The sequence below is a fragment of the Pinus tabuliformis genome, chromosome Q (genome assembly GCF_031772625.1).
Source record: "Pinus tabuliformis cultivar Carrire ecotype Pingquan chromosome Q, CPIR1, whole genome shotgun sequence".
NCBI lineage: Eukaryota > Viridiplantae > Streptophyta > Pinopsida > Pinales > Pinaceae > Pinus > Pinus tabuliformis.
The window spans coordinates 36,398,236-36,422,498 of record NC_142296.1 but is presented as its reverse complement, the minus strand read 5'-3'; the positions used below and the strand labels follow the sequence as shown (position 1 = coordinate 36,422,498).

Sequence of the window (24,263 nt, the reverse complement as noted above, 5' to 3'; positions counted from 1 at the left end):
TTTACGCAGGTTTTACAGTCCATTATATAGGACAAGAAGTTGTTTTGAGCCATATATTTCTAACCAGGAACCTAAATTGAATAATAACAATATATTTGGTTAGGATTTTTCAAGTAGACCAAAATCTATAGGTTATATGTTATATCTTATCTGAATTTTGGCAACTAGTATCTGCTGTGTAGAATTCTGGTGTTGTAGTGACGAATTTACAGCTATGCAACAGGTACAACAAAAACACCTCCACCCAATTGACACCATGTAAGGCATTAGTCTTGCATCGGAGTTGTTTGGGGATACTTAGGGACTCCTCCCTTGTCTGTTTAGAAGCCGTTGGGCCTAAATAACAGGGGATTGGGTCAAGATGACAATGGGTCTCTGCCTTGTATGTGCATATCTAACAGGTTGTCGGGACCTTTAGCAACATCGCTGATTTGTTCAATAACATTTTTTGGTGTCGTTGCTAGGGATAAGGTCAAATAATTTGACATTTCAACAACATTTCAAAGATATATTTCAAGATGGGAATTTTTCCCATCCAGGACTAACAATTTTTGGCATCATTGCTGTTGAAAACGCAACAAGAAAATCTTAATTTAATTTTGTCTTTGAATTAAATTGGGAATAAAATTGTAATTCCACATCTCATGACAACTTGTATTAGTTAACTAAGTTAATTTGACTTAGTTGGCTCAATTAATTTGAGTTGAGGGTCTAACTAGAGTCATGTAGAGTGTCTCCTACATTATAAGAGCCTTGGTTGAGTTTATTTTGAGTTGTAATTAATTAATTCAGTCTAACTGAGTTAAAGTCAGTTAAACTAGTTCCAATTGTTGGAGGAACTAGTGGGAGGTCTGGTAGTGTGGTTTTGCCTGCAGTGATCAACCAGTAAATTGAAGATTCACTCATAATGAACTCATGCATGTCAGATCAGAGAAAGACCCAGTTGAGATTGGAGTTCATGGACAATGTACTATTAGTTGTATAATCATTCGAATTGTACAAGTGGTGCATACAGTTAGAGGAAAGCCTATGAGGATTGCGCAATTCATATTGAGGAATTTCCCTAACTAATAGGGGGCTAATTCCTTGAGGAATAACACAAGGAAATAGGGACTTGGGCAAGCAAAAAATTGTTTAAGTATTGGCCTGGGCTTGTCTAGGAAGCAATGAGATAGATAGAGATAGTGCAGAGGTTGCTTGGGCTTGAGCAAAGCATTGTAATCTTCTCATATTTTTTGACTAATGCAATATATAGGTAATTGGGTTTTTAGTTGTGGCTTTCCCCAAGCTATCATTGTGTAATGTGTTGATTGAATTCTTTCTCTTGTATAGAAGAGGAGACTACGAGTTTGTCTTTTGCAGGTGAAATTGAGTTTGCAGTATCATACTTCAGAGTTAGTAGGATGTTGTTCTACGGATTGAGGCTTGAATATGACCTTGAGGGTAGTTTGAACTATATTGCTTGGAAGGACAGGATGGAGGTAGTGTTGGAAGACAACGAGCTTAAGGAATTCATAGACAAAGATATTTCTAAGCCTCCAACGGTTGATGCTCAAGATCTGGCAGAGGGGAGAAAATGTGTTGCAAAGGCGAGAAGGATTATCCTAGGAGTTTGAGATCATATTTTCTTGAACCTCCACGGTAAGGAGACTCCATATGCGATGTGGAAGGCCTTGACATACTTGTTTCAAAATAACAGTGACCACAGGAAGCTGGCACTGAAGGACAAGTTTAGAAAAATCAAGATGGAGAAGGGCGACAAAATACCAAAGTACTTGACCAAGTTCACCCAATGTCAGGATGAGCTTGGAAGTGTCGGTGTCACAATTGTTGAAGACGATTTGGTTGACCTCGCACTTCTAGGCCTTCCCAAGAGTTGGCACAATTACCAAGACTCAATAAATGGGAGGGAGAAGCTACCAGAGTGGGAGCGGTTGTGGTTTGACTTGGTGCAAGAAGAGATTCAACAGAACACTAGAGATGGTTCCTCATCCAAGCATGATGATGAGGAGAACCGTGCCTTAGTTGGAAAGGCGGAAAAAGGGAAAGGGAAGTCACCCCATTCCAAATCAGATTCCAGTTAGGGCGGCAAGAAGGACTTGTCGAAGATTAAATGTTTTCACTATCATGAGCTGGGACACTATGCCACAAAGTGTCTACACAAGAAGGCCGACAAGAAGCCCTCAGTAGGAGCAGCATGTGAAGCTCTTGCTTCATAATTCGAGCTGGATTTCACCCTCATCACTTGCATGGTGACATCGGTGATGGGTAGTGTGTGGTATTTGGATAGTGGAGCCTTATTCCATATGATCGACAACAAAGAGTTCTTCACTGACTTGGAGAAGGACCTTCAGATGCACATCGAAATGGGAGATGATGGGAGGTATAGCGTGACCGACATTGATACTGTTACCTTTTAGAGGGAGTCTAGTTGTCCTCTCACATTAAAAGATGTCATGTATGTTGTAGATTTTAAGAAGAATTTGGTTTCAGTTGCCATGTTGGAGGATCGTGGCTACGATGTGATATTTAGCAAAGGAAAGGCTTTCCTTCGTCACATAGGCTCAGGACAAGTGAAGCAAATTGGGGTTCGAGTGAAGAACCTCTACAAATTGGATGTAGAAGACTATGCTGCTTTGAGCACAAAAGCAGAGAAGGTGCAAAGTTGAGACATCGGTGAGTTGTGGCATAGAAGATTGGGTCACTTGCACCACAGAGCTTTGAAGATCATGTAACAAATTTCTACATGACTTCCCAAGGGTACACTAGAGCAGAGAGACACATGCAAAGGGTGTACATTGGGGAAGTACACCAAAGCTACCTTTCATGATAAAGACAGTTGAGCACAAGCAATCCTTGAAAGAGTTCACTCAGATGTGTGTGGACCATTCTCGACAGCCTCCACGGCCAAGCACATGTATTATGTAATATTTGTAGATGATTTTTCTCGTAAGTGCTGGATTTTCTTCATGCAAAAGAAAGATCAGGCGTTTGCTAAATTTTGTGAATTTAAAGCACTTGTTGAGAAAGATACTGGCTAGAAAGTTAAAGCTCTCAGAAGTGATAACGGTGAAGAATGTGTGTCGAATGAATTCAAGAACTTTTGTGCATTATAAGGCATTCGACGAGAGTTAATAACACCCCATAACCCACAATAGAATGGGGTGGTTGAAAGGAAGAACAAAAGTATTGTGGGAGTTGCACGAGTAATGTTACATGATCAGGGCCCTATCATTGCACTTGTCGGCTGAAGAATGGAACACAACTGTAGCAGAACATGAGTCCTCATCGGATTCTCGAGATGAGTACACTAGAAGAAGCTTTTTCAGGTAAGAAACCAGATGTGGCACACTTCAGGATCTTTGGTTCATCAGTTTACTGTCATGTTACCAAGGATGCAAGGAAAAAGCTAGAACCAACAACTGAGTTGGGCATATTTGTGGGGTACATTGATACACCTCATTATTATCGGGTGTACCTGCCATCTCACAGGATCGTAGTGGTTTGTAGAGATGTGAAGTTCTATGAAGAAAAGGCCATGAGATGTTCCCTTGAGAGGGAGCTTCAGTTGCATGGAGAAGAGGAGCCTTTAGCTCCCAAGGAAGAACCTCAATAGGGGGCCAATTCCTTGAGGAACAACGCAAGGAAATAGGGACTTGGGCAAACAAAAAATTGGTTAATTATTGGCTTGGGCTTGTCTAGGAAGCAATGGGATAGATAGAGATATTGTAGAGGTTGATCGGGCTTGAGCAAAGCATTGTAATCTTCTCATATTTTTTGACTAATGCAATATATAGACAACATGGATTTTTAGTTATGGTTTTCCCCAGGAAATCATTATGTAATGTGTTGATTGAATTCTTTCTCTTATATGCTTCATGATTTAACGATCGCTTAATTATTTTCGCTGATGAGTAGAGTAGATTCAAGTCTATTGTTTTAGCATATTACAATTAGCAGTTTGAATCTACAAGGAATTTCTACAATTGCTACGGAGGTGGTCTTTCAACTTGGTCATATACAACACTGCTCCATTTTGGTAAGCTTTGAATTCTTGTTTTGTACTTTGATGAGATTATTTCTTTGATGGACTAACCTACAGGTATCTCATATGGCAACTCCAATTGAGGGGACTTCAACATGATTCAATCAAAACAAAAGGTACACAACAAGGTCTTTTAACCAAGTTGAGTTAATTTTTGTTCCTCAACTTGATTTATTTTATCAATCGAGGAAATCAAAGGCTAGGAATAGGGAACAAAATTTGATTGCATCTCAATTTGCGTTGCTTGGAATTAAAGAATTCTTTGAACATCACGAGTCTTTAATTCCTAGTAATACATCTAAAAATAAGCACACAATGGCCTTGCCTTGGTTGACCAATTTGTACAAACCTCTTGATTTTTCTCAAATAAGTGGTCAACCTCATGGTCTCCCTGATAATTTAGACAAATTACCTACCTTTAAGGGAGATCATTGAGAAACTACTCATGAATTTTTAGAAGCATTTGCTAGAGCCTTGTTTGATATGAAGGTAGCCTGTCTAGATGTTGTAATGAAATGTGTTGTGCTTGCATTGAGTGGTGATGCATCTAGGTGGTTTTTTGGCTTGCTTGATAATAGCATTAGTGACTTTAATGCATTAAAAGACAAATTTATTGAAAAATGGTCTGAAAATAAAGATGTATGTTTTCTTTTAAATGCTTTGACTAAAATTAAGAAGGACAAGGAAATTGTAGATGAATTTAATGCTAGATTTGATAAAGTAGTTCGAGTTGCCCCCCAAGACCATAGGCCACCTAAAAAGGCTATCTTAATTTACTATTTGAAAGCCTCTCAAGGAAATTATACATTCTTCCTTCATGATTCACAACCAAATACCATTGAATAAGCTAAAACTAATGCTAAAAGTATAGATGATAGTATGACATTGTCTAACAATCCAGATTCAATAACCCCACAAGTCAAGAAGTAGATATTAGACTAAAACATTTGAAACCAAAGATATCTTCAACTTCTAGTTTAGATGACTTGATCTCACAAATCACTAATCAACTTAGAAATTCAAATAACCATGAAGGACATGGCACAAAGCCAACAATCCTTACAAAATAATGGTGATCCAATTGTAAAGAAATCAACAAATGTATACTTTTAGAAATAATACCCTCTTAAATCTATTATGAAACCTCCTTATCAAGGTCATAAGCCTCCAAACCCTTTGGAATCCAACAATGCGTTAGAACAATTCAATCAATATTTTTGTAGAGTTTGTGATGCTTTGCATTCTGAGCTCACTTGTATTGCCATTGCAAAGGCATACAATACAAACAAGCAAAATAGTCCTAGTTTTCTTGATACTTGTACCTTATCCTCCTTTTCTAGCACTGGTGACTTGTTTGGAGAGTTGGAGCTTGAGAAGGCTACTAGGTTGTTTAGGAGAAAACCTTTCTTAGATGAAGTCAAGCAAATGTACATTGAGCACTTTAAAGGAAAAACTTATCAACGAAAGGCTAAGGAAGCGCCTTCCCCAAACCAAACATTTGATCAAGCAACGTCTTCATCTAAGAGGGTAGTTGATCAATGACATGCCTTGGACTTTGAGGAACTAGAGGTAGACATTTCTGGTTGGGCCAATAATGCTAAAGTATTTATTCCTTTGATTAGGGTTGTCAAGTTCCCCACTTTTAGAAGTCAGATTAGGAAGGTTTTAGGTTTCAAGCAACCAAAAGTCTAGGAGGTAGTTAGAAGCAAACCTTTCAATGTAGAACCAAATGAGGACCCCCTTGTATTTCTCACATTTGTGATTTTCAATTGGCCTAGCAATAAACCATTAAATGAACCATACTTGGTCTCATTAATTGTAATTGATTGGATCCTTTGTATCCACAAGATGGATTCAGGGGTCATAGTTAATGTTATGAGCCAAATAAGTGGAAGATCAGATGGGACTTAACACTTCATGTCCATACAAAATTATATGTGCTTTCAATTCTCGTGAAATTCCAACTGTTAATTTGATTAAAGACTAGCAAGTCCACCTTGCGACACATCTAGATGTATTCTTGAGTATGGATATAGTAGTGTTGGATGTCCCTTTGCCTTGGGGGATGTTGCTGTCGTGAAAATGGATGGCGGAGGTAGGTGATGCCATTTAGATGGATCTATCATACATTACATTGCCTACCCTCGAGGGTGAATGTGTTAAATTATATAGGGAGTCTTATAGGATGAACCATGTAGAGGATCCTAGAAACAAGGATAACAAAGTCATATTTATTGAAGAGAATATGGGATCTCACATGGTCATGACCATGTCAATGAAGAAGCAAAAGCATCAAGAACTTTCTAGGAATTTAATTCACCCAAAGCTCTTATTAAAAAGACATGATTGTTGCATGCTCGAATCCCTTATTGGAGCTGAATTGAAGTGATATTCCAACAACATAAGCCAATATAATATGAAAAGATGGCAACTGCACATAAGAAACTCTTAACTTTCCATTGCTTTGATTAGATATTCGTTGAAGTTGCAGAGAGGGCTTTTCTTGCAAATTTGACCATGAGTTCAAATGGAGAGAGCTACTCTTAAAATACAGCGAGCTCCATCTCATTACAATAAACAATGATTTGTTTTCCAAGATCCACTAATTTATTCAGGGAAAACAATACAATAATGCTCTCACATAACCATCTTCATGAGACAAGTCAAACAAATGATAAAATAATATTAGTGGTTATGCCATTTGTCTTCTCTAAGGTGGTTGACCATGTCAGCGAGCTCAACGTATCCTCAATCCTGTCCTAGAGAGGTTGCTCCACTGATATTCTTCAGTGCGTGAGCGATGAGCGACAATTTTCAAAAGCTTCTGGGTCGGGAGCGATTTCGGGAGTGCTTTTTTATATAATATATATTTTTATAGATTTTGATGCATATATGTCAACAAAAGCATGTAGAATGATAACCTAGCTATAAAAAGAATAAAAACCTGGATTAAAACATATAACATCAATAATCTAGTAGTTATAATCTTCATCAACCACAAGTCCACAAGTCACAACATCTTGATTCTCATCAATCTTAAAGTTTCAAAGTTTCAAATTCAATATATAACATTTGTCATCACTAAAGTTGTACTTGTAACCATTACCAAACTATAACAAAGAATATCAAACATGAAATGAAACATTTCAACTTTCATGAAGCATCATATTCATAATTCATTACTAATGAGTTATAATTTCCAACTTCAAACTTCAAACTTAAATTGTTATATATTGTTTACAAACATTACCATAATAAATATGAAAGAGTCAATAGTTATAAAAATACTAGAAAAGTCATAAATCTAATATATACTAAAATTTCTGCTTGCCACGAGAAAATTCTAATTTCATTTCTCGTGGTGTATGAACAACGCTAGTCTCCTCCCACATAGTCAGACAACCACATCTAGAACTAGAAGGCACATGACCATGCAATGCTATAGATGGAGGTGGTGATAAAGCTGGTGCAACTTGATAATTGTTAGTGGATGATGGGGGTGGCATGACTGTTGATGTTGTTGCTATCGCTTCATCCTCATTGTTTAAAAGTTTTGCTTCTAGTTGTTCTAAATGTAAGGCTCTATCCTTCAAATTGTCCTCCTCTGGGTTATTGTCCCAAGTGTTGGATGCTCTATCAAATTGAGCCTGCTCACAATAATGTGTCAACAACCTCAAGTTGTAGTGTACATAAACCAAGCTTTTTGGCCGATTTTCATTGTGTAGAAATTTTTCATTTCCCACCCTGGTTTTCAGTTTCTCCTTATTTCTCCCATATAGTTAAATGCCCTTTCCCATAACCATACATTTAACAAGCTGGAAAAAATAAATTTGCTGAAAACACAAATTCTAGAAATTTTACAGAATGCTGGAAATTGCAGAAATAAAAATCAGCAGTAATAAACAGCCATTAAAACACATTTAAACATTGAGATTTTTGGTCAATGTGACCCTGGAAAAACCCCCTACAACTCTTGGGGAAAACCAGTTTGAGAGCTCTTCTTTATTTTTGGAAAATGGCTTTTTACAGTAAGAGAAATATTCAGCAAAAATCAGCAAGCAAACTTTTACAACTTATCTCAGACTTGCTGAAACTCAGTCTTGCTGAAACTCCGCCTTGCTGAAACTCCGCCCTGCTGAAACTCCGCTGTACAGACTTGTTGAAACTCAGCCCTGCTGAAACTCCGCAGCTGAAACTTCGCAGCTGATACTCCGCTGCTGAAACTCCGTTGCTGATACTTCGCTGCTGACACTCCGTAGTTCATTGTCCAGAAATCTCCCTTGCTCTCTTGCTCTCCTTCTCTTAATTTGCTCATGAAAGAATTAATGACCTTTTCCTCCTTTAATCTAACCCCAAGTGACTTTTGGGTGATCCCTAAATCCAATGGCTGAAATAGATTGAGATCTAAGGCTGAGATTAAATGCTCATTTAAATCTCACTTTTTATTTTTTAATTCACCCCACTTTAATAAAGACCCACTTAGTCATTTATTTCCAAAGTCACTTTTCGTTTCTAATTTTTCATTGACTTTATAAAAGTCATTTTAAAACTAGACTTAGTAATTTTATCACTTAAAGTCACTTTTAAATTAAATTTAACTTTATAAAATTATAAAGTCACTTTAGGAGAAAAATTAAATTCTTTTGGACACTTTTCCCTAGGCCAAAGATCAAAGCCTAAGGGAACCACCCATCCTTCGGTACCAAATTTCAACACTCCCTCTTACCGAGGAAGGTGTTCCTCACCACACCCATCTTGTCTCTGAAGTAGACATGCTTGCCCCGTGGTAAGGCTTTGGTAAGAATATCTGCAACCTGTTCATCAGTGGAAATATACTCAAGCTTCACAACTCCCTTCTGAACATAGTCTCTGATGAAATGATATCTGATCCCGATATGCTTTGACTTGTCATGAAATATTGGATTCTCCATGAGTTTGATGCAACTTTGATTATCACAGTAAATCACTGAAGGTCTCAACGGCTGACCAAATAAGCCAAACAACATCTTGCGAAGCCAGATAGCCTCACAACTAGTTAGACTGGCTGTCATATACTCTGCTTCCGCTGAAATCAGTGCTACTGACTGCTGCTTCCGGCTGAACCATGACTACTGCTGAACCCAACCCAAAACAGCACCCTGAAGTGCTCTTCCTATCAGAAGCACAACCTGCCCAATCAGAATCAATGTATCCTGCCAATCTCACTCCATCTCCCTGCCTGTAGTCCAGACCATAATCCACTATCCCCTGCAAGTACCGCAAAATGTGTTTTGCAGCCATCCAGTGAACCTTCCTAGGCTCACACATAAACTGACTCATCGTGTTGACTGCAAAACAGATATCTGGTCTAGTGTTGACCAAATACATCAAGGAACCAATCATCTGCTTGTACAATGTGGGATCCATCAACTCGGAATCCGAAGCATGAAGCTTCTTCTAGTTGGTGATCATCGATGTCGACATGGGTCTACAATCCTCCATGTGGAATCTGTTAAGGATGTCCACAATATACTTCCCCTGCCCCAGGAAGAAATGCCCCTCCTCCTGCCACACCTCCAAGCCCAAAAAGTAATGCATCAAGCCGATGTCTTTCATCTCAAACTCCGTCGCAAGATCTCTCTTGCAGTGCTCTATGAGTCTCTCTGCACCTGTAATGACCAAGTCATCCACATACAGCACCAGAATGAGAGGCTCCTCACCAGTCACAATAAAGTAAAGGTTCGGATCTGCCTCACTCTTTGTGAAACCCATCCCCTGCAAATATGTATCTATCCTGGAGTACCAAGCTCTGGGAGCTTGCTTCAGGCCATAAAGGGCCTTCTTTAGTCTGCACACATGGGACTCCTTCCCATGCACCTCAAAGCCCTGTGGCTGCTCAATGTACACCTCCTCCTGTATGAAGCCATTGAGAAATGCAGTGTTCACATCCATCTGGTGGATCTTCCAACCCATCTCTGCTGCTATCGATATAATGGAGCGGATCGAAGTATATTGAGCCACGGGAGCGAAGGTATCCTCATAATCAACTCCCTCTACCTGGGAGAACCCTCTAGCCACAAACCTTGCTTTGAATTTCTCAATGCTGCCATCTGCAGCATGCTTTACCTTGTAAAGCCATCTGGAAGTAACCACAGATTTGCCCTCAGGCCTCGGCACCACCTCCCAACATCATTCTTCATGATAGAAGAATACTCCTCCTACATGGTCTCTCTCCAGACCTGCTGGCTAGCTGCCTCCTCATAGCTAGAAGGCTCAGAGTCAAGGATGCTGGTAACCATCGCCATATAGCTAAAAAACCTCTCAGGTGGTCTACTCTCTTTGACTGGCCTCTTCGGCTCAGCAACAGATGAGGCATCTCTCAAGGTGTCCTGAAGCCACTTGGGCTTCCTCTTCCCTGAGCGCACTTCTCCCACCGGAGAATGAAACTCCTCCTCATCATCATCAGGAGCTTGAACTCTTGACTGTCTGTCTGTTGTCCTCCTGCCTGCACCTGAACTTGTAGAAGCTGAGGTACCGTGTGAACTGTCCATTAGTGGACTCCCTAGTGAACTGCTTTGCATGTTGCTCGGAGCACCACCCCTCTGGCTCGGTGAGCCATTGCTCACTGACGGACCTGACATCCTCATAGATGTACCTCCTGATCCCTGCCCACTGGATCCCTGCGACTGACTCAACTGCTGTTGAGGGTCTGGCTGATCTAGATACTCTAACTCCCGTGACCTCCTAAAGGCCCTGTTCTCCTCAAACTTCACATCCCGTCTGACAACAACTCTCCTCTGTGCAGGAATGTAAATCCGAAAGGCCTTTGAGGTCTCACTGTAGCCCACAAAGATACCCTTCTCTGCAGTGGGCTCTAGTTTGGTCCTCTTTTCCTTGGGTATATAGGAGTATGTAATGCATCCAAAGATATGAAGATGACCAATATCAGGCTTCTTCCCAAAGAAAACCTCCTCCGGAGTCATGTGCCCCAAGGCACGATGCGGACTCCTGTTCTGCAAGTAAACAGCTGTGTTGCAGGCCTCTGCCCACAAGAACAATGGCAACCCCTGATCATGTAACATGGCTTTGGCAGCCCCTATGATGGATTTGTTCTTCCTCTCTGCAATCCCGTTCTGCTGGGGGTTGTAAGGAATAGTGAACTCCCTCCTAATGCCTGCCTCCGCACAATAGTCAACAAACTCTCCAAGGGTGTACTTTCCTCCATTGTCCGACCTCAGGGACTTGATCTTTCGACCTGTCTATGTCTCCACAAGAGCTCTGAACTCCTGAAACCGCTTGAAGACCTCACTCTTGGTCTTCAAAAAATAAATCCAGGTCCTCCTGGAGTGATCATCAATGAATAAAACATAGTACTCATATCCACTCAAGGAAACATGAGACATCCGACCGCTCACATCGGAATGAATCAAATCAAGTATCCCAGTCGCTCTGCTGTCACTGCTGGGAAAAGGGGATTTGGAAAACTTGCCCATCGCACAACCTCTGCAAGTATCAAAGTGATCAGTACTGAAATCTGGCACACCTGTAGTGATCTCCTGCAATGTCCTCAAGGCTCCATGATACATATGTCCCATCCTGCGGTGCCAAATCTCACACAGCTCAGAACTGCTAGCTTTGCTGTCGGTACTACTGCTCAATGCCAAAAGGGGCTGGAATGCAAACTTGTACACCTTTGCATGGCGTACACCTATCACTCTAGCTGAATGAGCTGGAGTGCCCCTGAGACACATCAACACCTGTCCTCCCCTGAACAGTACCTCATATCCTCTGTCCTCCAACGCTGAGACGGATATGAGGTTCTTCCTCATCCCTGGCACATAAAGAACATCTGACACTTTCAAGGGAGGTTTGGACTCCCTCTGAAATGTCAGTGTCCCCACCCCGACTGCTCTAACAACTCTGTCATCACCGAGTACTACCTCAATATCAGTGCCACTCTCTGAAAGCTCTGAGAAGTACTCACGGACTCCTGTCATGTGACGTGAAGCCCCACTGTCCACATACCAGATACCTGAAGATGCTCTGCTAATCAAGGGAAAAGCATGCTCCCTCTGAACCTGTGTGGCAGGTGATCCCGCACTAGAGGACTCACACGTAGTGAACGCAAACTCCTGGTCAAAACGACCTGCAAAGTCCTCAATCTCTGTTGAAGCTGCCACGTCCTGGTTCTTCCCCCCCTTCTTCTTCTTCTCCGGACACACAACTGCATAGTGTCCTATCTTTTGACAATTCCAACACTTCACCTTGGAATAGTCCTTCTGTGTGTTCCCCTGTTTACCTTTACCTTTGCCTTTGCCCCCACCACCGCTTATGGAAGCCTGCTTCTTCCCTTTGCCTTTCTTGCCTCTTGCCACCAGTGCTACATCCTCATCTTGCTCAACTGGCTTGGCTGCCCCAAGCTGACCTTTCCTGATCTCTGTCTGAATGCAATCATCCCAAAACCTCTCCCATGTGGGAAGGGTCTCACGTGCACAAACCCCATCAGCGAAGTTCAACCATGAACGGGGGAGGCCATTCACTGCAATCCGCACCAACTCAGTGGGTGGAATGGCCTCTCCAATCGCTGCCAACTCATCTCTCACATTAGTAATCTTTGTGAGATATCCAGCTGCACTATCATTACCCATCTTAATGTTCTTCAACTTCTCTTTTAGGACCATCTTCCGGTTCTCATTGGTACTTTAGTAGAGATTGGACAATGCTGTCCACATCTCATGGGCATTGCTCTTTCTTCTCACATGAGGAATGCAATGGTCTTTGATTCCGTCTAGAATTAGCCTCTTACCCTTGTTGTTCTGTTTATTATAAGCTGTCAACTGAGTAGCATTAGTAGGCACAACAACAAGGTTCTGTGTGGTATGCACCATGATATCCCAGACTTCTGCTTCCTCAAAGATACTCTGCATTCTCTCTTTCCAAACGCTGTAATTTGTATGCCCATCCAGCCTATCCTCCACCCTCAATCCCAATGACATCCTGCTGTTCTAAAACTGAAAAATAGCACTGCTGTAGTAAAGATAAAACCACTGTTTATGAAAAAATCAGCTTGCTGGAATTTTCTGAGTGAAAAATCAGCAACTGTAATTTTTCCTTCTGCTGTCCCAAACTGTCCTTCAGCACTCAAGCTCTGATACCATGTAGAAATTTCTCATTTCCCACCCCGGTTTTTAGTTTCTCCTTATTTCTCCCATATAGTTAAATGCCCTTTCCCATAACCATACTTTTAACAAGCTGGAAAAAATAAATTTGCTGAAAACACAAATTCTGGAAATTTTACAGAATGCTGGAAATTGCAGAAATAAAAATCAGCAGTAATAAACAGCCATTAAAACACATTTAAACAATGAGATTTTTGGTCAATGTGACCCTGGAAAAACCCCCTACAACTCTTGGGGAAAACCAGTTTGAGAGCTCTTCTTTATTTATGGAAAATGCCTTTTTACAGTAAGAGAAATATTCAGCAAAAATCAGCAAGCAAACTTTTACAACTTATCTCAGCCTTGCTGAAACTCCGCCTTGTTGAAACTCTGCCTTGCTGAAACTTCGCTGTACAGACTTGCTGAAACTCAGCCCTGCTGAAACTCCGCTGCTGAAACCCTGCTGCTGATACTCCGCTGCTGAAACTCCGCTGCTGATACTCCGCTGTTGAAACTCTGCTGCTGATACTCTGCAGCTCACTGTTCAGAAATCTCCTTTGCTCTCTTGCTCTCCTTCTCTCAATTTGCTCATGAAAGAATTAATGACCTTTTCCTCCTTTAATCTAACCCCAAGTGACTTTTAGGTGATCCCTAAATCCAATGGCTGAAATAGATTGAGATCTAAGGCTGAGATTAAATGCTCATTTAAATCTCACTTTTTATTTTTTAATTCACCCCACTTTAATAAAGACCCACTTAGTCATTTATTTCCAAAGTCACTTTTCGTTTCTAATTTTTCATTGACTTTATAAAAGTCACTTTAAAATTAGACTTAGTAACTTTATCACTTAAAGTCACTTTTAAATTAGATTTAACTTTATAAAATTATAAAGTCACTTTAGGAGAAAAATTAAATTCTTTTGGACACTTTTCCCTAGGCCAAAGATCAAAGCCTAAGGGAACCACCTGTCCTCCAGTACCAAATTTCAACACATTGAGGCAAATTTCTTTTGACATTGTGGATAAAGCTATAGGTGATCCAACAACTCTTTGCAGAAGAAGTATTAACCACCTATGAAGGCACTTTAATTGCCAATTTTACCAAAGGTCCTCTAGAGCCATACATGTTTCACCATTCAATAGGATCCATTTTATCTCTATCATCAATGGCATGCAAATAACCAAACACTCTAGTTTGACTGAAGTATTTGCTTAATTCTCCACGCAATCTAGTACACTCCTCCTTGTTAGGAACCAACTTGTCTAATGCTAACATGTACCCATTTTGTACCTCTGGATTTGTATGGGGTTTTCTCCTAACCCCACTCCCAGGTGCAGGTTTTGCAACTAACATGGAGAGTAATATTTTGGTGTAAGGACATACGCCAAGGCATGTAGTGGAACATTAATATTATCCCACCTTTTGACCACATGTTTGTGAATATAATCATACAAGATGGAATCTTTCGGCTGAACAATATCTTTGATTTGTTTTGATGCAAAACAAATCATGTTATAAATGGGCGTGGCGAACTGCAAAACATTCTTCACATTTGCCCAAAACTCACCATCAAGAACAATGTCCTCCACCTCTTGAAAATCTTCCCTGTTAGATGTGGTCGCAACATTGTCCTTTAATATCTGCCATGATTCACTTGATATGATACTAGCCAATGCCTCTCTTACCTTCAAAAGGCACTTGAAGGTGAGGTAATAGCTAGCAAATCTAGTCTTTGCAATCTTCAATAGCTCCAACCTTGAGTGACTATGGAAAAGGCCACAGGTATTGCTATGATTGGTAATAAATCTTATTGTTTTCTTGCCTTTCTTGTACAATGAACCAATCCATTTGTATTGAGGTTCCTTTATCTTAATAATGTCATGCATCAAAAGGTTCATTGTGTGAACCAAACACCCAGACCAAAATATGTCAGGGTATCTATCCTCATTGATTACTATCGTTGCCTTATAATTAGAGTCATTATTAGTAATGACTTGGATGACATTGTATGGCCCAATACTTTCAATTGTTTGAATTAATGGTTTTGCAATGTTGATGCTGGTCTTGAACTTATCTGAGTAGTCATGAGATGAAAGGAAGACTGCACTAATAGTAGACACACCAAGAACACTTATCAATGGCTTGCCTTTTACATTTGTCCAACCATCAGATACAATGGATACCCCATATTCATTCCAAGCATTTGTGAATTTACCCAAAGCATTTTTTATTTTGGCTTTTTCTCGATCAAGTCCCACGGTTCTAGCTTTGTCATACCCAGGGCTCTTGTATCCTTTAGGGGCATCATTGATGGTGGCAACCATTTCATGCCAATAAGGTGAGCAAAGAACATTGAATGGTATGCCACATGCAAAGAGAAACGAGAATTTTTTTGCATCCACGTCGTCCCTACAACCTTGATCAAGGAGTTATGATATTGTTCTACGCCTTAAATGGATGTCTGTGCCTATGGCTGTGAATCCACTACCATGGGTGGATGCTGATGGAGTTCTTGCTCTATGTGTGCTAGTGGTTTCATGTTCACCCTTTGATCCTTTTGATTGGTATTGTGCTTCCTCCTCTTCCCTTATATCTTTGGCTCTTTGTTGTGTTGGCATATTTGCATAACTTTTGATTCTTATTTGCTTATTTCCATCCCATGGTATTTCCCACATAGATGCTTTATGGCATGGGTATATGAACTTGTGTAAGTAGATTTGCAATGGGGGCATACAAATTTAGTGGTTCCACCCCGTTTCCCTCCTCCAAGCCTTGTAATATATTTTCACAAGGATGTTTGGTCTACCTTGGTTTTCTTTCCATCATCTTCACTTCCATTACTCTCCTCCTCTTCCTCTTGGTACTCCTCTTCTCTAGGGTATCCTCCACCACTACCCACTCCTTCTGTTTCCCAACACCATCATCATCGCAAATAATGGAACCAACAAGATAAGGCTAAGCCATATACCCATCATGTTTGTTAAAGCTTGAGATTATTGCTTGCAATAAAATGAGGGAGGAATGGAAAAGAGTAGGTGAAGAGAAGAAGAACATCCAGATTCTAGATTTATTCAACATATAAAAAACACAAATGTTACATATGAAAAAAAAGAATGGGATTAGACCTTACCTCTTTGGCTCTCCAATGGTGGTGGTAGCCTTCAATCCCCCTTGCAAGTTCCCACAATCTCCCACAAGCTCCTCAATCTCAAACCCTCTCAATCTCTCTATTACACATGAAATGATGTTATGTGGGATTGGAGGAGGCCTTTCATTCTTTTTGGCCCCTCCCATTTCCCTGCAAACCCCCCTCTCTCTTTGGTCGTACGCATGCTTCTTGGGCATGGGAGTGATTGCTCTTGTATGGCTCTTCGCCATTACAAATGGCTCTAGGAGCAATGGGGAGGTATCACTCCTCGATCATTCCCACTATCGCTCTAGGAAAACTAGGGAGTGGATTTTTTTTTGTGGGAGCGCGCTCCTTGAGCGCTTCTGATCAGATCTTGCCTTGTGTGCAACAACCATCTAAAAATCAGTGTTGCACACATCGCGATTTAATCGCGATAAAATCGGAAAATCGCGATTTTTTCAAAATGCCGATTCAAATCGCGATTTTTATCCAAAAAATCGGCGGAATTTTTTTTTAACGATTTTTATCGAAAAAATCGCGATTTTTAAGGAAAAAATCGCGGGAGGCGCGGGCAGCGGGGGTTTTATATGTAAAATCGATTTTTTGTTTATTCATTCAGCAGTCCGCCGCGGAGGAGAAGGAGGAGAAGGAGAAGAAGGGAGGGAGAGGGTTGCCGTCGCTTGTGGGAGCCGATTTTAGGAGGAATCCAAGCCAAGATCGCGAATTTGTCCATAAACCAGGTATGTAGATTAATTTTTTTTTGTTTTGGTTCTCTAAAAACTTTGTTTTTCATTGTTTTTAAAGAATTTTTAGAAATTTTTCATTGATTTGGGATGGGTTATTTGTTATGACTATGAGAACCAATTTTTGATTTTTATTTTCTCATTTTCTTTAAACATTGTTTATTTTTTTTGATTTTTCATTGTTTTTTGGGTTTAGAAATTCAAATTGGGATTTTGGAAATAATTAGCTTGTAATTTTGCAAATGCTAAATTGTAATTTGTATTTACTATTTACTATTATCATTTATGTAATCCTAAATTCCTATTTCCTAATCCTTATTTTTCCATAGGTTTGCAAATTCAAAATTCAAAAACAAACATGCCAAGGAAATTGGATCCTTTCTGGGAATATGGTGACCCTAAAACTCCGAATGATAGACAAAACTTGATTTGCAAGTTGTGTGGAAAGGAAATATTCGGGGGGGTGTACAGGTTGAAGTTCCACCTTGCACAAATCCCTGGACGTGATGTGGGGCCCTGTCTAAAGACAAATGCTGAAATTATCCAAAAAGCCATGAGAGCATTGGGAGAATTAGAGCACACTAGAGACGCCAAAGAAGAACTCAAAAGGCAACTAAGAAGGTCAGTTGAAGGAAGTGGGCCAAGTGGCACAGGTTCTACTGCAGCGTCAGTCAATCCGTTTGCTGCATCATCATATTTTGTTCCTCGAACCACACCTGGTTCACAACCAACTATCGGTTCAATGATGAAAAGAACTGAAAAAGAAAAAGCTGACAAGTTGATGACAAAATTTCTCCTCTGGAGTGATATTCCTTTCAGCATTATAAGGAATAATCCATTTTTCCAACCTACTCTTGATGCTGTTGCCAGTGTTGGCCCGGGGTACAAACTCCCTTCTCTTCATGATTTCAGAGGCCGGCTTCTTCAAGATGAAAAGCGTGACTGCACCCAAAGATTGGAGGATTTTAGGGCATCATGGGCACAAACAGGATGCACTGTTATGTCAGATGGTTGGACTGACCAAAAGGGGAGAACCCTTATAAACTTCTTGGTTAGTTGTCCCTTGGGGACTATGTTTATCAAATCTGTTGATGCAACTCATCAAATCAAAGATGCAAAAAATTTATGTGATTTGCTGGATGTGTTTATTTTGGAGGTGGGTGCAGAAAATGTTGTCCAAGTCATAACGGACAACGTTGCAAATTATGTTGCTGCTGGTAGATTGCTTATGGACAGGCATCCTACTTTATTTTGGACACCTTGTGCTGCCCATTGTATTGATTTGATGTTAGAGGACATAGGGAAAATTCCCTTTGTCAAAGAGGCTGTTGACTCATCAAAAACCATCACAAAATTTATTTACAATCACACATCTGTGCTTAGCTTGATGAGAAAATGCACCAACAACAAAGAGTTGGTGCGCCCCGCCATTACACGGTTTGCGACGAGTTTCATATCTCTTCAATCCCTCTTGAATTCTATGTGGGATTTGAAGAGAATGTTTGTTTCAGAGGAGTGGCGTTCTTCGCCAATGAGCCGCAAACCAGAAGGAGAGGCCGTCTGCAGACTTGTTTCATACCAAGAAGACTTCTGGGCGGGAGTGCAGGAGGTGTGCGCTGTCACAGAACCTTTGGTAAAGGTTCTTCGGTTGGTAGATGGTGAGAAGCCCGCAATGGGCTATTTGTATGAAGCCATGGATAGGGCCAAAGAAGCCATTCGGTCCTACTATGATGACAAGGGAGATGATGGGTTCCAGAGACAACTCCTTCTATGGAAGGTCATTGATGAGCGATGGAACAACACACTCCATCGTCCCATTCATGCTGCTGGCCTTTTCCTGAACCCTGCATTTTCTTATGCATGTGGGTTTAATTTTGATGTTGAGGTCGTGGAAGGATTATTAACCTGTGTCCAGAAGATGGTGAAAACTCCAGAAGAACGTATGGAGGTCTCTAGACAAATTGAGCAATATAAGTTGTCAGGTGGCACATTTGGCTTTGAGATGGCTATCAATGATAGGACGGTTAAAATCCCAGGTATTTTTTAGTTTGTAGTATGTACTTTGTAACTTTGTTTCAAATTTCATTGTTTCTTCAAATTCCATTTTTTTCTTATGTTTATTTAAAATTTTCTTTGTAATTTTGTTGTAGACGCATGGTGGAAGATGTATGGTGGCAGAGTACCCCTTTTGCAAAATCTTGCCGTGCGCATCCTCAGCCAAACATGCAGCTCCTCGGGATGTGAGCGCAATTGGAGTGTATTTGAAAAAATACACAACAAGAAGCGCAATAGGTTAACACTTAAACATTTAAAATATTGCAAATTTCCAAATAAATTTTTGAATTCATTAAAGTTTTAAACAATATTTTTTTTATAATATTAATTATTAATTTATTATTTCATGAACTTTGTACAGGTTGGAGTCCCATAGACTTAATGACATGGTCTATGTCTACTACAATCTTCGATTGTGGGTGAAACAACTAGAGAAGACACCTGATACGGAAGCCATCTCATTGGATGGGATTGACACCACTGCTGAATGGAGGGTTGAGACCGAGAGGCCTCTCATGGATCCCACTGAGGATTGGTTAGTGCAGGATGAGGGGGAGGAGGAGGGGGAGGAGGAGGAGGAGGAGGAGGAGCAGGAGCAGGAGCAGGAGCAGGAGGAGGAGGAGTTGGAGGAGCAGGAGGAGGAGGTGACACCGCCTACCCGGGCTACCCGGGCTACCACTACCACCAGTAGAGGACGTGGTCTCCGTCCACCTCAGCCTCTTGTAGCTGCTACTACTAGTTCTTCAGCTTCTAGAGCACGTCAGACTCCACTGCCATTTCCACCACCACAGGCACCAGCTTCTACATCTAGAGGGAAAGAGAAAGCTGTGCCATATTCTCGCAAGAGGGGCAGAGGAAATCAATAGGATTAGACTTTCATTTTATTGTATATGACATTATGACATGATGAGATACATTATCATATTTTTTGTTGATATTTTGAGGCTGAGTTGGACTTGGGACTCAGGACTTACTATTCAGGACATGATTCAATGTTATGTGTGATTTTAGCGCTAGAAATGATATTGAACATCTTATATATTAGTTTTTTTATCATATTTATGTGTCAATGTATTTATTTTATGTTGTAGATGGTTTAGATATTAAAAAAATTGAAAAAAAATGAAAAAAAATGAATATTTTTGTGCCAAACGATTTTTTCCGATTTTTTCCCGATTTTAACGATTTTTCCGATTTTTTCCCGGCGCCGATTAAATCCCGATCGCGATGTGTGCAACATTGCTAAAAATAGTATGTGTGACCCCTCAATAAGGTAGGCCAAGTTAAATCTCCTAGAAATTGCATGTGACCTCCTAAATCTCCTCTGAAGTGGATGTACCATTGATAATCAAGTTGAAAAAGGTATGCCATAAAAGCTCCTCCTGGAAATTGCATGTGACCTCCTAAATCTTCTTTGAAGTTGATGTACCATCGATAATAAAGCTGAAAAACGTATGCCATAAAAGCTCCATGAGTAGATGGCCCATCGTCATGGGTGAAAAAGTGTGCAAAAGGCTAGATCCAAGGATTACAGAGTCAATAAACTAACTCATGACATCAATCCCCATGCAGAGGTGGTTAAATGTCCTCAATAGATGTACCAAACTAACTCCATGAGACTTGAGACATGCATCCTAGTACAATTAGTCAAGGTAGTTAGGTCTCCTTAATAAATGATCATGAACTTTGGTGGTTCATAATCATTGTTTCTTCTTTAGAAAGAGTCCATTGATGGCTCCATCACACCTATGTTTAACAAACACAACATGTGCATTTCAGTTTGTCTTTATCTCATCGAAGAGACTATCAAGAATCCACATTTCTGTAAAGAATGGTATAGAAACAGTCTCCCCAAAAATGCAAGGCCGCAAGCCACAAACCCCCACTGCATTCATCACCAATGCATTATGAGTCGATTTAACTTCAATTCCCATCTTCCTAGCCCAGACTACTAAATTAGAATGTGTAGTTGTCTCAATATTTCTCCTCAACAAGAAAATCTACATAAGATGTGGAAGTTCCTTCCAATATTTGTTAGGGTGTTAAGGATTCACAACTTCAGTTTGGAAACGGGTGTAACCTGCTTAGAATTGTTCCTGGCATAGTTCTGGCTTCCCACAGAAATTGAACAGAACTTGCCTCCTCTGTCTTCACATCAACTCAACATCTATACAAACCTTTTTCATGTCTGTAGGTTATGAGTGCTGCTAACTATCTCCCTCAAGGCCCAAATATAACTGCTATTTATAAGTCTGCAAATCAGTTCAACAATAATTCAGCTCGAACAGTTCTCGCCATCTAAACATTATGCTCGTTAACACCCTGATTTGGCACCTTTTGACTGCTGTAATTGCACTCTTAATCATATCAGATTGCTTTGAATGTATGTGTCATACTACCTGAAGCCTTGGATTTATCCTGCCCAAAAAATGATATTTTGTCCAATGTATTTCTTGGCCAATCCCACTGCCATGCAGCTGGCTACTGAGATGCATTACATATATTTTTGGCCCTTTGGGAAGGTGTGTATTAATGCCCTTTTGACCAATATTAAACTGCCAGCAATAGGCCTGAAAAGGTCTAAAAAATGAGCAGATGGCAGGTTATAGGTTTACTTTAAAATAACTCCTGAAAAAGATACAATAGTGCACATCCTCATCATCAAACTAATGAAATAAAACCCAAAATGCCTTGATAACAGCCTTCTTAGCTAGCAAACTTTCACTGAAAGTTTAATGTTGTCTTTGGACTTGTTGGTTTGCCCTGAGCTTTTTCTTGGGATTTATTGAACAAAGAAAAACTGCCATTCTTGGTTCTTTATTGCTATTGCATATAGTCATCATAGGCTTCCTTGTTTTTTAGGGTATGTTCTGTATGTTTCCTGGGTCTTTTGCAGGTTATCAAAATCTTTATAAGGCATTCCTGAGTAATTTATCTCAATTATTCTATTTGAATTGTCTGAGTTGCAGATATAGGATTTGCCACTACTGTTTGTAAATTTATTTTGCAATTCATGCCATTATCTCTAGAATCTCTTGGATATATGGTATATTGAAATTTTTCTAGTTAATGAAATTACTGGCATGTCAATATTTTGCTTTTGCCATTAATTAACTTTGAAGAAAGGTCTTTCCTTGAAACTGTGTAACTCAATCTGTTTCAAGGTCATTTTGTTTAAAGTTGGTTTACCTTTTTTAATATCAAATCTCACTTTTTCCTTCAAAGAGGCTTATTTTATTTATTTCTTAGGGTCCTCTTGGATTCCTCAAGTATGGTGTTATATGAGGGACTGATGTAGTGGTAATTAGTGCGTTGCATAACACATACATGATATGCTCCTTGAGTGGAACCCTACTGGTTTTCTGATTAGTATTCATCTATTTCAGGTGCCATCATGCTTTTGTTTGAAGGTGATTTCGGTAATGTCCTGCATACAGGAGATTGCAGGCTAAGTACTGACTGTCTATCCAAACTTCCTCGCAAGTTTACAGTTAGAAGAACCAACACATGCAGGGATTGTTTAGATTGTTTATATCTGGACTGCACTTTTGGCAGGGAATCCTTTAAGATGCCAAGCAAGTATTCTGCTATAAGGCAGGTGAAATATTCGAACTTCTTTTGTTCTTTTTGAGGTTCGTTGGAGTTTATAGCTGAAGTAGTATACTTTTAGGTAGTTTTCCAGTTTTATGCTTTATGCATAACCGTTGATGTTTTAACTTTTCACTAGAGAACAATCTTTTTGTACACACTTTCTTTGCAATTGCAAAATTGTACTTGGCATGGGCTTATTATCATTCTCTTAGATGTTTGAAGTACCACGATCTTTTGCATGTTCTTATTCTTAATTGTTTAATAACTTTCTTTTGTGTCATGCAACTTTTAGCTCAGGGTAGTAATTCGATCTGCATGGATCCTTGATGAATTGAAATGGCTAAGGGGCTTTTTCTTTGGTTTATTTTGTGCTTTATAACATTTGAATTTTCGTACTTAAAACATGTTTTTAGTGTTTCGAAGTATTGATGCCTTGGAGATATCCATAGGAGTCTTCAAAAAATGACCAAAGCAAAAAATATGTGGAGCTTTAGGCTCCTTGGAGGCATGGACAAAAGAAGGGGAGCTTGATGCTTCACATATTATGCACTAGATAAGTACTAGGTGACAAGCCTTTAAAAGAAAAAGATAGACATGCAGAGTTTTGGTCATGCAAAGGAAATGAGGGAGTTAAGGGGGAGCTCGTTGCTATATGCCCCACACTCTTTAGAGGTTGAAGGCATGTACATCTAGTAGTGTGGGGAGCTTGTTGCTCTATGTTGTTGCTCTATGCCCCACACTCTTTAGAGGTTGAAGGCATGTAAAGCTAGTAGTGTGGGGAGCTTTGAGAATGTGGAGGCTAGAAAGAGTTGAAGATGCCTCTGTGCTTTGCATTTGCAAACACTAAAGAGCATGCACAAAGGACTTGTTGACCTCTACATAGCTAAGCGAGTGTCTTGGTTGGCAAATTGAATAAAGGAAGTGACCTTACAACAAAGAAGACAACAACCTACTTGGAAGATGATATGGTCACACAAGGTTTCAACATGTGTACACTTTTACTAATCATATTGTGCCATGTGGTAGCAGGAGAACCAAAATGGCTTGAATTCTATGGAATTTGAATTGACCCGTAAACACATTGGGGTATTGTAATTGCTTCATTAGAAAACAATTGGGAGAGTCTTGGCATTCTTGCTAGTAAGGATAAAAGCCAAGTTTGTGAAGAACAAAGGGTTTGAACAAGGTTAGAATGGAGGTGACAAGAAGGGTCATGAGTAGGTTGGATTGGTGGTTCTCTTGTTCTGGACAATGACAAAAGACATAGAAGATCAACCACATGTTGGGTTGATGCTAGATTTGCATTGCTTATAGGGACTAGAGAGATTGATTTAGATAGTAGCCAATTGTTTGGTTGTGGAATAACTTTGATTATAATGAGTTTAACAATTATCACTATAGATTGTATTTGTAGTGTTTGACATCTAGAGAGCCTTGTAACTGTAAAGGCATCATTAATAACAACTAGAGCAAGATAGTTATTTTGTAGTTGGAGTTTTCACAAATTAGGTTTCTCTAGGGTATCTCGTCTGATATGTGAATGTGTGATTTGTTAAATCTA

At 39.9% G+C, this 24,263-nt stretch overlaps 2 protein-coding genes across 3 annotated transcripts in view; both read left to right on the top strand.

The window, feature by feature from the left end:
* The window catches only part of LOC149218157 (DNA repair metallo-beta-lactamase family protein), an 84,227-nt gene that overhangs the window by 5,684 nt on the left and 54,280 nt on the right, over window positions 1-24,263 (top strand). For both annotated transcript variants that reach the window (XM_089383830.1, XM_089383831.1), the window contains exon 3: window positions 22,498-22,709. In XM_089383830.1, the coding sequence (XP_089239956.1) occupies window positions 22,498-22,709 (212 nt within the window). The remainder of the gene's footprint in view (window positions 1-22,497; window positions 22,710-24,263) is intronic.
* On the top strand, window positions 17,538-20,167 carry LOC149218158 (uncharacterized). Its single transcript, XM_089383829.1, has 3 exons — window positions 17,538-19,092; window positions 19,207-19,348; window positions 19,473-20,167. Exons 1-3 carry the CDS (start codon window positions 17,610-17,612, stop codon window positions 19,975-19,977), a joined length of 2,130 nt encoding a protein of 709 aa, XP_089239955.1. The 5' UTR covers window positions 17,538-17,609; the 3' UTR covers window positions 19,978-20,167.

Excerpts from the sequence above, each read along its gene's own strand:
- LOC149218158 (XM_089383829.1), top strand. The coding sequence starts at position 17,610 with ATGAGAGCATTGGGAGAATTAGAGCACACTAGAGACGCCAAAGAAGAA. Across the intron at positions 19,093-19,206 it reads TAGGACGGTTAAAATCCCAG|ACGCATGGTGGAAGATGTAT; the intron begins GTATTTTTTAGT and ends ATTTTGTTGTAG. Across the intron at positions 19,349-19,472 it reads CACAACAAGAAGCGCAATAG|GTTGGAGTCCCATAGACTTA; the intron begins GTTAACACTTAA and ends AACTTTGTACAG.